Source organism: Scyliorhinus torazame, chromosome 12 (genome assembly GCF_047496885.1).
Source record: "Scyliorhinus torazame isolate Kashiwa2021f chromosome 12, sScyTor2.1, whole genome shotgun sequence".
NCBI classification, from domain to species: Eukaryota; Metazoa; Chordata; class Chondrichthyes; order Carcharhiniformes; family Scyliorhinidae; genus Scyliorhinus; species Scyliorhinus torazame.
The window spans coordinates 148,598,621-148,614,799 of NC_092718.1; the positions used below are offsets into that span (position 1 = coordinate 148,598,621).

At 47.2% G+C, this 16,179-nt stretch overlaps 1 protein-coding gene across 4 annotated transcripts in view; it reads right to left on the minus strand.

Annotated features, from left to right (window-relative positions):
• The window catches only part of zzef1 (zinc finger, ZZ-type with EF hand domain 1), a 348,514-nt gene that overhangs the window by 297,082 nt on the left and 35,253 nt on the right, over positions 1-16,179 (minus strand). For all 4 annotated transcript variants that reach the window (XM_072469157.1, XM_072469156.1, XM_072469159.1 and 1 more), the window contains exons 10-11: positions 12,450-12,656; positions 5,794-5,894 (exon numbers count right to left, since the gene is read on the minus strand). In XM_072469157.1, the coding sequence (XP_072325258.1) occupies positions 5,794-5,894; positions 12,450-12,656 (308 nt within the window). The remainder of the gene's footprint in view (positions 1-5,793; positions 5,895-12,449; positions 12,657-16,179) is intronic.

Genomic DNA, 16,179 nt, shown 5'->3' on the forward strand with positions numbered 1-16,179 from the left:
TTCATACCCCTGATACTATCCAGCATCTCCCTCAGCCCCAGGGGCTCCTCCAACGCCTGCCTCTTTGCTTCCTCCACCTGGGGAAATTCCAGCTCTTCCAGAAACCACCCCATGTCCCCCTCCTCTCCTCCTGGGTCTGCCTCATAAAGTCCCTGGTAATACTCTCTAAATGCTTCATTTATCTTCACTGGCTCTGACACCACAACCCCAGCCCGGATCTTCAATATTTCCCTGGTCGCAGCCTGCCTCCACAGCTGGTGCGCCAGCATGCGGCTCGCCTTCTCCCCATACTCGTATTGCACCCCTCTTGCCCTAAGCAGTTGCCCTACCGCCCTCCCTGTTGTCAGCCTGTCAAATTGCCCCTGCAACTTTTTCCTCCTCGCCAATCCCTCCACTGTGGGCACCCTCAAATATTCCCTGTCCATCTCCACTATCTCGCTCACTAGACGGTCATGTTCTGCCCCCCTTTCTTTATTCACACGAACCGCAAATGAGAATTTCTCCCTGGACCACTGCCTTCAGTGCTTCCCAAAAAATGCCCGCCGACACCTCCCCATTCTGATGGAACTCCACATAATCTCTAATCGCCAACCGCACCTTATCACAAAAACCTCCATCCGCCAACAACCCCGAGTCAAACCTCCATCCCGGCCTCTGCTCTCGTCCCGTACTGAACCAAATATCCAGCCAGTGGGGTGCATGGTCCGAGATAACTATCCCCGCATACTCTGCCCCCTCTACCCCAACCAAAATCTCCCGATTCACTACAAAGTAATCAATCCTCTAATACACCTTATAGACATGTGAAAAGAAGGAATACTCCCTTCCCCCTGGGTTCTGAAAGCGCCATGGATCCACCATACCCATCCTCTCCACGAACCCCCCCCCCGCTCCCTTGCCATTCGTATCCTACCCATCGACCTGGGGCTCGATCTATCCACCCTCGGTTCCAGGACACAGTTAAAATCTCCTCCCATAATCAACTGGTACGTGGCCAAATCCGGGATTGCTACCAGCAATCCCCTCATAAAACCCACATCATCCCAATTTGGGGCACACATTTACCAACACTACCGGTGCCCCTTCCAATACCCCACTCACAATCACATATCTCCCACCTGGATCCCTCACCTCCTCGCACTCACGAATCCCATTTTTTGGCTCATTAAAATCGCCACACCCCTCGATTTCAAATCAAACCCCGAGTGAAAAACCTGCCCGACACACCCCTTCCTTAACCTCCTTCACACCGAGATGTGTCCCCTGCAAAAAGACAACCCCGCTTTCCAGCTCCTGAGGTGTGTGAACACCCGCGACCTTTTAACCGGCCCATTCAGTTCCCGGACGTTCCACATTACCAACCTTACCGGAGGCTTCGGCTCCAATCCCCTCTACCGTCCGTCATCTTCCCCACTTAACTCCTGCCCATTTAATTCCACTCTGTACCTAGCCGATCCCAGATGGCCCCTTTCTTCACCCTTGACCATGTCATCTCTCACCCCCTGCCGTGTCGCAGAAACCACCCCCCCTCCCGCTTTTCCCCCTTCCCCTTCTTCCCACGGCCACCCCTCTTAGCCTTCTCCCCCACCACCTCACTTCCGTTCACCAGCATAACCTGCTAGCACGGCTGCCCCTGCCCAAAGGCACATCCTAATGACCTCCCCCTCCCTCCCCACTCCTCAGCTCAAAGAAGAAGGCCTCCTGCTGGCCTTACCCTCCTCCACCCAAACAAGGACTTCTCCTGAACTCCAGGTAGCCTTCTCCAAAAGAAAACAAACAGATGTTAAACACAAACAGTCCCATAAAACAGGAGGGGGGATGGGAACATCCATCCCCACATAAACTTTTCACCCCTACAGCTCCTTACAATCTCAACATTGAACAGAAACCCCCCCCCCCCCCCCACAATAAAAGGCAAAAATCCCCCACCCCTACACTCACTTCAAACATGCTCCCGACCATTACATAGTGCCAGCACCCAGTTCCCAAGCATTGTCCACTCAGTTCTCCCCCAGTTTATGCTCCTTAATGAAGTCATCGGCCGCTTCTGGGTCTCAAAATAATACTCCGGCCTCCGAACGTCACCCATAATTTCGCCGGGTAGAGCACCCCAAACCTGATCTGCCGCCGGTACAGCACCGCCTTGGCCTGGTTGAAACCTGCCCGCCGTTTTGCCAACTCAGCTCCGATGTCCTGATAAATCCAGACATTATTTCCCTCCCAGTCGCAGCTACGCTTCTCCCTGGCCCACAATAGAACTTTCTCTTTCTCCACAAATTTATGGAGTCTCACGATCACCGCCCGCGGCGGGTCCCCAGCTCTAGGCTTTTGTCTCAGAGACCTATGCGCTCGGTCCAATTCAGGTGCCTTATCTAGCACCCCTTCTGCCACCAGTGCCGCCAGCATCCTCGAGACATACCTCGTGGCACTCACACCTCCCACTCCTTCAGACAGGCCCATGATTCGCAGGTTCTGCTTTCTCGAGGTATTCTCCTGCTCCTCCACCTTTGCCCCCAGTGTTTTACAAAGGTCTCCTTGGAGCCCCACCTCCACCTCCAGAGCCACCACACGATCGCTGTGGTCCAAGATCACTCCTTCAATCTCCCGAATCTGTGAACCTTGCACCTCCAAATACCTCTTCATCCGCTCCAAAGTACTCTTCAGGGGTGCCACAGCTTCTGAAATGGCCTTTGCATGATCCTCACGCATTTCTTTCCTCTGTTTATGGAATTCCTCCTTGATAAAAGTCATCAGTTACTGTATCTGGGGCCTTACAGCTTGCCCCTCCCTCCCTCTGCATGCTGGAAGAGACTGTCTGTGAAGCATAAGACGGTTTCAACTTTCATGGTCAATTCACCTAACCTGCACACCCCTTTGCATCCTCAGATGCACATCATCCAGTCCTGGTGACTTATTAATTTTAAGTGCAGTCAGTCTATCTGATACTTCCTCTTTATCAATTTATAAGCCCACCCAGGATCACAACCACTGCCTTTTTCACTATGATTTGGCCCGCATCTTCTTCCTTCATGCAAAGTAGTCAGTTAGTATCTTAGCCATGTTCTATGCCTCCATGCGTAAATCCATTTAGGCCCATTTTATCACCCTTTTACTATTTGTATGCCACGGAAGACATTTGGATTCCCTTTTATGTTAGCTGCTAGTCTCTTCTCATACCCTCTCTTTGTTACTCTTGAATTCAGCCTGGTTCAATTTGGATTTCAAAATACAACTTTCAAGGTATTTGGTTCCACTTGAGATATGTTTTGAAGTCACCGAGAACAGTGAAACTTTTGTGAAATTGTAGATCTTTACAACTTTCCACTTGACAGTTATTTAGACAATTTGCAGCCCACAAGGATGTAGTTGCTGCACCCGTCTTTCCTGTATCCCAGTTAAGTACCAACAAGTTACGCCATACAGTAATGAAGTATGCTCCCACAATTCACAGCCTGGCAGATAGGAACATAGGAGGATTAGGCCATTCAGCCCATCGATCCTGCTTTCACATTCTATCAGATCATGGCTGATCATCTACCTCTACGCCACTTTCCCGTGTTAAAATCCCGGACCAGACCCCAACATTTGTTCGAATACCAGACAAGAACCCCACTTTGCTTTTAATTTGTAAAACTGAGAGGAAAGGATTCTTCACCCCGGAGTGATGATTCTGATAAATAGGTACCTTTTATGTGAAAACAAATTTTTAATTTAAATACAGAATTAACCACATTCTCAAAGAAAATAGCTTTACAATTATCAGTTAAACTGTTAGTTCTTAAACACGAGGAAAAACATGTTTCCTATCCATACCTGCTCCTAACTTCAATTAAGCAAACCTAATACAGCTCAAATGCCACTTATAAATGTCAACAGAACAGGTTTACTTGCTTATCTGTGCAGACCTTCGGAAAGAGACCCTGTAAATAACATGAAAATCCTTCTGTCTTGTCAAACTCCTCTGTTCAATCTGACAGCATTTTGAAAAAAACTGCTGTTTAACTTAAAAACGTCCAGCAGGCTGCAAAACTACAGACAGACCTGGTTCATCCCATTAATTACATCATCTGTATCCCACAATGATGTTCAATCACCTGCTTAGCTAGGACTACATATAATCCCTCATAAATTATCTACTCTCCAGGGAATCTCCAGCAATCATAACAATGTTCCATTCGGCACCTCTCTACAAACAGCTAAATGGTTAAAATTAATAATTACCTCACCTTTTATGACCTCTTACTTGCAGCTTTAGCAGACACACAGTCTGGATACCTGAACCTGGGTTCTTTAATAATACTGCAACAAATATCTATCTGAACTCAGGCTTTTAAAAAAATCTTACTGCAACAAAAATACAATACAATATATATACTAATTTCTTACATTCATCACACCTATGCTATCCCCATTTCTTTTGATGTCATTAGTTCCAGAAATCTATTGTTTTCCATCTTCAACATTCTCAGTGAATGAGCTTTCACAGTTGTTTGGGGCACAGAAATCCTTTTGTGATGGAGGCCATCATATGATTTGTTTTCCGAATTGCTTGCTGCACTTACATGCTAGCTCTTCATGATTCATGAACAAGGGCACCCAGGACCCTTTGGATATCACCATTTCCCAATCTTTCTCCATTTAAGAAATGCTTTGCCTTTCTGTTTTTCCTACCAAAGTGAACTTCTCACTTATCATAGAAACATAGAATTCCTACAGTGCAGAAAGGAGGCCATTTGGCCCACCGAGTCTGCACCTACAGTCTTGAAATGGCACCCCACCTAGGGTTAGGCCCCCACCCTATCCTCGCAGCCGAGTAACCTCACCTAACCCTTTGGACACTAAGGGACAATTAACCATGGCCAATCCATCTTACCTGCATATCTTTGGACTGTGAGAGGAAACCAAAGCACCCGGAGGAAACCCACACAGATATAGGGAGGTAAATTGAATATTAATTCTTTCCTTCTGAAAGACAACTTTCAACTTCTACAAATGATTTTACCAAAAGCTTGATTATCAACATTCCCAAACTTAAAATATTTAAAATAATCAGCACAGCAAACTAATCCCTTCATTTAAAATGTCCCAAGTCTCAAAGAATTAAGAACATTTTTAGCAGAAGGGCTTTATGTGCTTTGAGTTCCATTGTCTTGGTTTTCATAGCGTGCTGGATTAGACTCTTTGGACTAAAGCATACTGCGTCGGGATAAGTCCCAGGTTCAATTCCAGGTTGAAGTGAGTACATTTTGTCTCAGTGCAACTCGGCTATTAAACAGGAAGACTTTCAGATACAGTTCCACGCACACCAACAGAACTGGGCTCTGCTGCAGAGGTTGCGGTTCAATGGTAGCACTCTCACCCGAGTCAGAAGTTGTGGGTTCAAGTCCCACTCTAGAATCCCAAATCAAGGCTGATGTCCCCATGCTGTACTTTTGGTGGGCTGCATTATCAGAGGTACTGTCCTTTAGATAAAACTTCAAACTAAGGCTCTCAAAGGTGAACATAAGACATGCCATGGCATTGCTCCACAGTGACTACACTTCAAAAGTATTTCATTGGTATAAAGCACTTTGCGATGTCCTGAGATCATGCAAGTTTTTCCTCTCTCTTTCTGTTGGTACACTGGCTTTGACTCATCTCCTTGGCCCCTAGCATTCCATCAGTCCCTATTTCTGGTCACAATGAGGAGTGTGAGGTCCAGGTGCCAGAACCATCACCTAAAGATTCTACTCCAACTTGAATTTCTCCACCAGGAGAAGTTGAAATGAGAGGGGGAAAAAATAGTTGGCTTACTTTTGTCTGAATTTTTCATAGAAGTTCCAGAAGAGTTGCAGGTTAAGATCTGAAAAGTCCAGGTATGGTTTCTGTTTTAACCTCCGCTCTCTCAATTGGGCCTACAGATAAACAAAGTGGAACAATTAACCATCAAATCAGCGGGCAACACAACCAAAAAAACAATACAGACTATACTGAATGCCAATTAGTTCCATTATGTGAAAGGTTCAGAGAGGTCTTTGCTAGGCAGGCATTTCTTAAAATTAATTCATGGGTGTGAGCATCGCTGACTAGGCCAGTATTTATTGCCCACCTTCAAGTGCCTTTGAGTGGGTAGTGATGAGCTGCCTATTTAAACAGCTGCAGTCCATGTGGTGTAGGAACACGCATTGTGCTATTTGGGAAAAAGTTCCAGGATTTTGAGCCAGCGACTGTGAAGGAATGAAGATATAGTTCCAAGTCAGGATGTTGAGTGGCTTGGAGGTGAACTGCCAGGTGCTTATGATGTTATAGTACTGTTCTGATGAACAAAACTTGTATACAGTCCTAATCTGGATGGATTTGCTGAAGGCAAATTGCTTCCAACTAACTTAGAAGCATAGAATCCCTCCAGTGCAGAAGGAAGCCATTCAGCCCATCGAGTTCGCACCGGCCCTTGGAAAGAACACCCTACCCAAGCCCACGCCTCCACCCCATCCCCATAACTCAGTAAACCCACCTAGCCTTTGGACACAAAGGGGCAATTTATCATGGCCAATCCATCTAACCTGCATATCTTTGGATTGTGGGAGGAAACCGGAGCACCCGGGGGAAACCCATGCAGACATAGGGAGAAAGTGCAAACTCCACATAGTCACCCGAGGCAGGAATTGAAGCCAGGTCCCTGGAGCTTGACTGAGTTCTCCGAGGGAATTAATGACATTTGTGTGTCTATGGACTTTCAAAAGGCATTTGATAAGGAACTACATAATCTTACTTGTTTGGAAAACTGAAGATCTTGAGATTAATGGGGCAGTTACGGCAATGTGAATACAAATTTTGGTAAGAGATACAAAGTGCACAGTAGGAGTGAACGTTAATTTTTCAGACTGGAGGAGAACATGCATTTGTGTTCCTTCTGCACTGTAAATTCTATGATTCGATGATTAGGGGTTAATATTAGGATCACTGCTCTTTCTGAAAGATCCAGATTCTGGCATGTAGGGCATAATTTCACATTTGCAGATAACATGAAACTCAGAAACATAGCAAACAGTAAAAAGGGCAGTAACAGGCTTCAGATATAAACAGACTGGCAAAATGCACAGACCCGCAGTAGACAAATTTAGCATAGAGAGGCATAAAGCAATGCATAGTGGCATGAAGGAGAAGAAGAGGCAATAAAGATCAAATGGCACAATTTCAAAGGGGATTCAGGAACAGAGTGTCATGGAGGCGTACATACACAAATCTTTGAAGGCTTGCAAGACAGGTTGAGACGACTGTTAAACAACTGGGAAAACATTTTTATAAACTGAAGCTTTTTGAATAAAAAGTAAATTATACTAAGCCTTTAGCAATCACCGGTTAGGCCCCAGCTCAAGTACTGTGAGCATTTCTGGATACCACAATTTCAGAACGATGTCAAGAGGAAAAGGAGAGTGCAGAGAAAATGCTCTGATGATGTTCAGGACGTGTTGGGGAGTTAGATGAGCACGGTTGAGAAGCTGGGATTAATGTTTTTAAAACAGATAAAGTTACGGCAACATTGAATAGAAGTGTTGAAATCATCAATTGTTTTGACAGAGTAAATAAGGAGAAACGGTCAGCAGATTTGTCTGTAACTAGACGACACAGGTTTAAGGTAATTGGCAGTAGAACCAGAGGTGGGATCAGCAGAAATTTCTCCAGCAGCTATTTGTTATGATCTGGAATGCACTGTTTAAAACCATGGCAAGATTCAACAACAACTACCTTGATGCCAAAGTCCTGAAGAAAGCTCTGGCGAGGTGACTGGAGAGTCGCTTGCCAGAATTAATTGCAAGATCAGACCGGGTATGTCAAGGGCAAACAGCTAGCGGCAAACATCAGACACCAGTTGAACGTGATTATGACCCCACCCAGGAAGGGGACACCAGAGGTGATCGCCTCCCTGGGCACTGAGAAAACCTTCAATCGAGTAGAATGGAGGTACCTCATGGAGGTGCTTTGAACAGTTTAGGTTTGGGCCAATGTTCACCTCATGGGTGAAACTACTGTACAGCGCTTCCATGGCGACCATGCGCATGAACGCCACTAGCTCTGAATGCCACTAGCTCTGAATATTTCCGGCTGCACAGAGGCAGGAAGCAGGATTGCCCCTTGTCCCCACTGCTGTTCACACTGGCAATTGAGCCATTGGCCATCACTCTCAGAGTGGCAAAGGGTGGAAGGGCATCCAGAGAGGAGGCAGGGAGCACAGTGTTTCACTCTATGCAGATAACCTGCTCTACATCTCGAAGCCCCTAGCCAGCATGGTCAAGATAATGTAATTCTGAGGGAGTTTGGGTCCTTCTTGGGATACAAACTAAACCTGAGAGAGAGCGAAATCCTCCCGGTGAACCATTGGTGGAGAGGAGCAAAGCTGGAGATGCTGCCATTCAAACTGGCCCAAAAACCAAGTTCAGGTACCTGGGGATCAATAGCTCACGACTGGACACGGCTCCATAAGTGGAACCTGTCCAGACTGCTGGAGGTGGTAAGGAGTGACCTACGGATATGGGACTCACTCCCGCTCTCCTTGGTAAAGAGCGGCATGGCATCACAGTGGTTAGCACTGCTGCTTCACAGCCCTAGGGTCCCAGGTTCGATTCCCGGCTTGGGTCACTGTCTGTGCAGAGTCTGCACGTTCCCCTTGTGTCTGCGTGGGTTTCCTCCGGATGCTCCGGTTTCCTCCCACAAGGCCCGAAAGACGTGCTGTCAGGTAACTTGGACATTCTGAATTCTGCCTCAGTGTACCCGAACAGGTGGCGGAATGTGGCGACTAAGGGCATTGCACAGTACCTTCATTGCAGTGTTAATGTAAGCCTATTTGTGACAATAAAGATTATTATTATAAATTATGATAAAATTGAACATTTTGCACATTCCTCCAGTGTGTGCGTGGGGCTCACCCCCACAACCCAAAGATATGCAGGGTAGGTGGACTGGTACCGCTAATTTGCTCCTTAATTGGAAAAAAAATTAAAATAATTTTTTTTTTTTTTTAAATGAACATGCTGCCAAGGTTCCTCTTCCTATTCAGATCACTCCCGATCTTCATCCCCAAATACTCCTTCACCAGTGTGGATAACCTGATCATGGCCTTCATCTGGGCGGGAAAGAACCCGCGGATACGAGATACGGAAAACTATCCCACAAAGAGGGCGACATATCCCACAAAGGGGGCTTGGCTCTGCCGAACCTCCTGATATATCACTGGGCAGCATACACAGAGCAGATGTGGGGGTGTTTGAAAGAGCTGGAGAGCAGGGTGTGGGGATAGTGGCAGCAGCCCCTGAGGCTAGCGGGGGCCTCGGTTTGGGCTCTGATTTGTAGCAATCACAGGTTTGTTCCGAGGGGGCTGGCGCGGGGTTCTGGGGGTGATGGCGGGCAGGGATTGAGCGGGTTGGAGATCCGTTTGTGGGGGGAAGCTTTTTGAGCTTAAAGGGGTTCGTAGAGGAGTATGAGCTGCCCAGCGGGAATGGGTTTCGGTACTCTCACGTTCGGGAGTGTGAGGAAAAAGGTGCCATCCTTTCCTGACCTGCCGCCCCCAGGGTTGCAGGACAAAGTGGTGTCGAAAGCAGGCGTTGGTGAAGGCAGAATGTCAGACGTGGGGCTGGATTCTCCGTTCCTGCATTCTAAGTGTTGACACCAACGGACTATCCAAGGAGTTCCACGGCGGAAAAATCGGAGCCACACCCGCACCGATTCCGCTGCCGGTGAGGGGCTAGCACCGGCGCCGTGTGGAACATCCGTAGAAAGCGCAAAAAACAGTGGGGGAATCGCCAGGTCCATGAAGGACACGCAGGGCTGACAAGTTGTAGCCACGCATACACTATACACCACCCAACACTCGCACCGATCGCGCCCGAATAGATGGCACCGGTTGTGCTGGACCGCGCCCCCATCCACCCCAACCCCACAGCCCACCACCCATCAACCCCCCAGCCCTGGCAGAAGCCCCTCAGCCAGCAACACGGCTGTCGGCAAGGTACGGCGGTGCTGGACACTGTCCATACACCCCCTCTCTCTCTTTGCAGCCACCATGCCAGGTTCATGACCGTTCAGACCACACGTGGACTGTGCCGTCGGGAACTCGGCCCATCGGAGGCGGAGCATCGGGGTGGGCCCGATAATGCGGTTGCAACTGCGCGTGGCTCACGTCGCAATGATGCCGATTCGGAGGGGGCTGAGCATTGTGACCCGGCTTCAAACAGGCGCCTGCTGTGATTTCAGCGTCGGGTAACGGAGAACCCCGCCCGTGATTTCTGAGTCGCTGAGGGTGAAGGTGGTCCCCAGTCCAGAATTGGCAATTTTTGGAGTGTCAGAAGGCCCGAGAGTCCAGGGGGGTGAGAGAGGCCAACGTTTTGACCTTTACCTCTCTGGTAGCCCGGAGACAGATCCTGTTGGAATGGAGGGACCTGGGGACACCGAACCCGGGTTTGTGGGTGAGCGACCTCGTGGAATTCCTTTGGTTGGAAAAATTTAAGTTCGCCTTGAGAGGGTCAGGGGAAGGGTTTGCCCGGAGATGGAAACAGTTTATCGATTTCTTCCAGGATAGTTAAGTCAGCATGCAGGAGGGGGTACTTTGGGGTTAAAAAAGGAGGCAAAGTAGGTGGTGGGAAACAGCAGAGAGGGTGGGGCGTGGGGGTGTTGGTTATTTATTTGTTATGAGATTTCCTGTTTGTTCCCTTTTTGGTTTTGGTTGTGTGTGATGTATATATATATGCCTTAATAAAAACATTTTTTTAAAACAGAAATAGCTGGAGGTGGAATGGGTGCAGATGGAGGAGACCTCACACATGGGGCATCCCTCTGGGCGCTGACCACTGCCTCACTCCCATTCCCTTCAGCCAAGCACTCGAGGAGCCCGGTGGTAGTATCCACATTGCGGACCTGGAATCAGCTCAGTCACCACTTCAAACTGGGTGACATGTCAGTTGTAGCACCCATCTGCAGAAGCCACAAAGTTATTCCAGCCAAAATAGGCATCACCTCAAAACATGGAGAGAGGTTGGAAAGGTACTGACAGTAAGGGGCATGTACATGGACGGCAGAGTAGCGATCCTGGGGGAGCTTAACCGAGAAGCTCCAGCTCCTGAAAGAAAACAAGCTCCGGTACCTGCAGGTGCTTCCTCCGCCAGGAGGCCACGTGTTGTCCCAGATACCCAGACACACCCTATTAGACAGACTGCAACAGTCGCACAGTGGTTAGCAATGTTACTTCACAGAGAGATGTGGCGGGGGGGGGGGGGGGGGGGGGGGGGTAACTGGGCATGGAGATATGGGGAGGGCTCTGGTTCGGAGCTCTGCATAGGGTAAACTCCACTTCCTCATGCACAGAGCTCAGCCCAATGCAACTAAAGGTGGTGCACAGGGCACACCTAACGAGGACATGGATCAGTGGGTTCTTCCCAGAGGCGGAGGATAAATACGAGCTGTGCCAGGGGAAGGTCCAGCCAACCACATGCAGATGTTCTGGTCCTGCCTCAAACCCATCGGGTTCTGGGCTGCTTCTTTGACGCCATATCTAGAGTGGTTGGGGTGAAGATGGAGCCATGCCCATTAGTGGTGGTCTTCGGGGTATTAGAGCACCCAGAGCCCTGGCATTCACCTCCCTGAATGCCTGCCAGAGACTCCAGCGAGATTGGCAGTGTCACCCTAGGCCTCAGACTGGCTATCTGACCGAGCAAAGTTTCTCAAACTCGAAAGGATAAATGCACCATCAGGGGATCAGAGGCAGGGTTCCACCACACTTGGAAACAATTCACCAGCCTTTTCGAAGACAGCACAACAACGCTGCCATACAAAGGGCGTAACCTGCATACCAGAGCTCATCTCTGGTATCGCTCCGTCCTGGGGTGCGGTGCTCGCTAAGTTTGCACCGCCTCATGCTACAACGGGGGCAGTTCAGACCATATCCATACTACGCTAGTCACTGCAATGTAAAGAGATCACTTATCTCTTTTGCTGTATTTTTTTTCTTTTGCTCACTTTTTTTTTTGTTTGCCAACATAGATTTGGTAAAAAGGTATAAATTATTTATAACTTCAGTTATGATTAGTGCAACTGTACAATTGAACTGTTTGATGATTAGACTTTCTGGTCATAAAAAAAGCAATAAAAATATATTTTTTTTGAAATTCAACAACAACTTTCTGAAGGGAATTGGATAAATATTTGAAGGTGAAAAATCTGCAGGGCAAAGGGCACAGGGCGCGATTAATCGCTCCTCCAGAAATCGGCAGAGGCACGCTGGGTCAAATTATCTTCTGTGCTGAGCAACCTTCCTTTTCAGATAATAATTAAATTCCCACTGAATGCCTCAATTGAATCTGTGTCCACAACACTCTCAGGCAGACAGGCAGCGTATTCCTGATCTTCACTTTTTTAATCTCCTCATGTCCCCACCGCATAATATTTTATATGAACTTTAAAGATAAGTTTCAACATACTGCATCCTGTGCCAGTTGCTGGATGAAGTAGAGTGTCTTCAACACGAGGGTTTGCCCAGTAACAAGACCGCTTGATGCTGTGTCGGAGAAAGAGACACATTCTTGATTGGATGGTCTCAAGTAACCACGAATACTTAGATGTTTGATGCCAATGCGCACGTTATTCTCATCCTCTTGGCGGGGACAGAGAAACTTCACCATCAGATACTGGGGAGAAAAAAATAAGAGAAGATAGAGTTCAGTCATTATCCACCACAAAACATCATTCCACAAAAGCAGCTGAGAAGGATTGTTGCCCCAAACTAAAGACCTTAACTGAAGCTACTGAAAGCATTGATCGGGAATATTGAGTGCCTGTGACAAAAATCTCACCAAGTCATATCAATACTATTTACTGTCCGCAGTGCCATATTCAGCAATAGCAGGGATTCTCACATTTAAAGCAGACTTTTCACTCTTTGACACAATACATAGGCATAAAGCTATGTAATCTGCCTGAAAAACATATATCAGCAGAGGGGAAAACAAAATTTAATCTATTTAATGCAAAGTAGACCTGTAGTCTGAGAAACTCAACTTGAACAGCTTGGGAATTTTGCAGCGAGCAACTCACTTCCTGGCTTCCCAAAGCCTGTCCACCATAGAATCATACAATACAGAAGAGGCCCTTCGGCCCATCAAGCCTGCACCAACAAAAAACTAATCTAAATCTACACTAATCCAATTTACATGCACTTGGCCGATAATCTTGAATGTTACGACATTTCAAGTGCTCATCCAAGTACTTTTTAAAGATGGTGAGGTTTCCTGCCTCAGCTACCCTCCCAGACAGTGCAATCCAGACTCCCACCCACCCTGTGGGGGAAAAAAACATTCCTCAAATTGCCTCCAAACTTCCTGCCTTTCACCTTAGAATTATGCCCCCTTACTATTGACCCTTCAACTAGGGGAATAGCTGCTTTCTATCTATCCTATCCATGCCCTTCATAATCTTATACACCTTAATCAGGTCCCCTCTCAGCCTTCTCTGCTCAAAGAAAACAACCCAAGCTTATCCTGCCTCTCTTCTTAGCAAAAATGCTCCCTTCCAGGCAACATCCTGATGAATCTGCTCTGCACCCCCTCGAGTACAATCAAATTCTTCCTATGGTGTGATGACCAGAACTATACACAGTACTCCAGCTGTGCCTAACCAAAGTCCTGTACAGCTCCAACATAACCTCCCTGTTATAATCTATGCCACGACTGATGTGTCCCTTCAAGTGTCTCTTCATAGAATCCCTACAGAATAGAATTCCTACAGTGCAGAAGGAGGCCATTCGACCCATCGTGTCTGCACCGACCTTTAGAAAGAGCACCCTACCTAGACCCAGACCCTGCTCTATTCCCGCAAACCCATCTAACCTTTTTGGACACTAAGGGGCAATTTAGCATGGCCAATCCACCTAACTTGCACATCTTTGGACGTGTGGGATGTTGCAGGAGCACCTGGAGGAAATCCACGCAGACACAGGGAGAACGTACAAATCCCACAGTCAGTTACCCAAGGCTGGGATTGAACCCAGGTCCCTGGCGCTGCGAAGCAGCAGTGCCAACTACTGTGCCATCCCTAATGCCTTCTTAACTCTGTTATCCGCCTGTCCTGCTGCCTTCAGGGACCTGTGGATAAGCATTCAAGATCCTTCTGTTCTCTGAGCGTTCTAGTATCCTGCCATTCATTGAATACTCCCTTGTCGTGTTACTCCTTCCAAAGTGCATAACCTCACACTTTTCAGGGTTAAATGCTATCTGCCACTGATCTGCCCATCTGACCAATCCGTGTATATCTCCCTGTAACCTAAGACCTTCTTCAGTGTCAACCATCCAGCCAATCTGTGCGCCATCTGCAAATTTACGTATCATCCCTCCCACATTTTCTTTTATATAATTTATATATATCACAAAACAACAGGGGACCTATAATAATAATAATAATGGGCCCAGCACTGATCCGTGGTACGCCGCTGGACACCTGCCTCTAGTCACACACATAGCCTTCTACCACCACCCTCCGTCTCCTACAACCAAGCCAATTTTGGATCCAACTTGACATATTACCCAGGATCCCCTGTGCTTTTACCTTCTTTATCAGTCTCCCATATGGGACCTTGTCAAAGGCTTTGCTGAAATCTATATAAACTGCATCAACTGTCGTAGCCTCATCTACACACCCAATCATCTCCTCAACCATCTACAAGGCACAAATCAGGAGTGTGATCGAATACTCCCCACTTGCTGGATGAATGTTGCTCCGACAAAAAGAAGCTCGACACCATCCAGGACAAAGTAGTCCGCTTGATTGGCACCCCAGCGACCTTAAACACAAACTCCCTCCACCACAAACACACAGTTGGAGTGTGCACTATATTTAACCTGCACTGCATGATTTACCAAGGCTTTTTTGACGCATCTTCCAAACCCACGACTTAGAAAGACAAGAGCAACTGCCGCATGGGAACACCACCCACACAGTAATTCTCCTCTAAGTCACCTGCCACCTTGACTTGGAAATATATCGGCCGTTCCTTCGCTGGGTCAAACTCCTGGGACTCCCTTCTTAACAGCACTGTGGGTGCACCTGCACTACAAGGACTGCAGCAGTTCAAGAAGACAGCTCACCACCACCTTCTGAAGGGCAACCACGGGTGGACAATAAATGCTGGCCTAACAAGCGACACCCACATCCCATGAAAGCATTAAATACTTTTTTTTTTTAAAAGCTGCCCTCCAAATCACACACTATCCTGACGTGGAACGATATCGCCACTCCTTCACTGATGCTGGGTAAAATTTCCAGAAATAGTCTCCCTAATAGCACTGTGGGCGTACAGCAGTTCAAGCAAGCAGCTCACCAGGCACCTTTGCAAGGGTGGTTATGCATGGGCAATAAATGCCAGCCTTGCCAGATATGCTCACATCCCATGAACGAATACAAATAACATAATCCAACAACATGCCACATGACATTTACTGATTTACTGTCTGATTTGGGTCACCAGTGCAATATCTTGCTTACTTAATCTCGGCAACAGTCTACAATACAGAAGAGAAACCTGATCACATTTTCTAAAACATTTCGGTGTGCATTCCAAGCGGTGTTTGTTCAAATTCAAGCTGCATTTGAATAGTGACCATCCAACCATGTTCTTTTTTATTTATTAAATATTTTATTGAAAATGTTTGGTCAACCAACACAGTACATTGTGCATCCTTTACACAATATTATAACAACACAAATAACAATGACCTATTTTATAAACAAAAAATGAATAAATAATAAATAACAAAAATGAAAACTAACCCTAATTGGCAACTGCCTTGTCACAAGTAACACTCTCCAAAAATATAATTTAACAGTCCAATATATAATTATCTGTAGCAACGACCTATACATATTATACAGTATATATTAACAACCCTGAGAGTCCTTCTGGTTCCTCCTCCCCCCCCCGATCCTGGGCTGCTGCTGCTGCCTTCTTTTTCCCATTCCGTCTATCTTTCTGCGAGGTATTCGACGAACGGTTGCCACCGCCTGGTGAACCCTTGAGCCGACCCCCTTAGGACGAACTTAATCCGCTCTAGCTTTATAAACCCCGCCATGTCATTTATCCAGGTCTCCACCCCCGGGGGCTTGGCTTCTTTCCACATTAGCAATATCCTGCGCCGGGCTACTAGGGACGCAAAGGCCAAA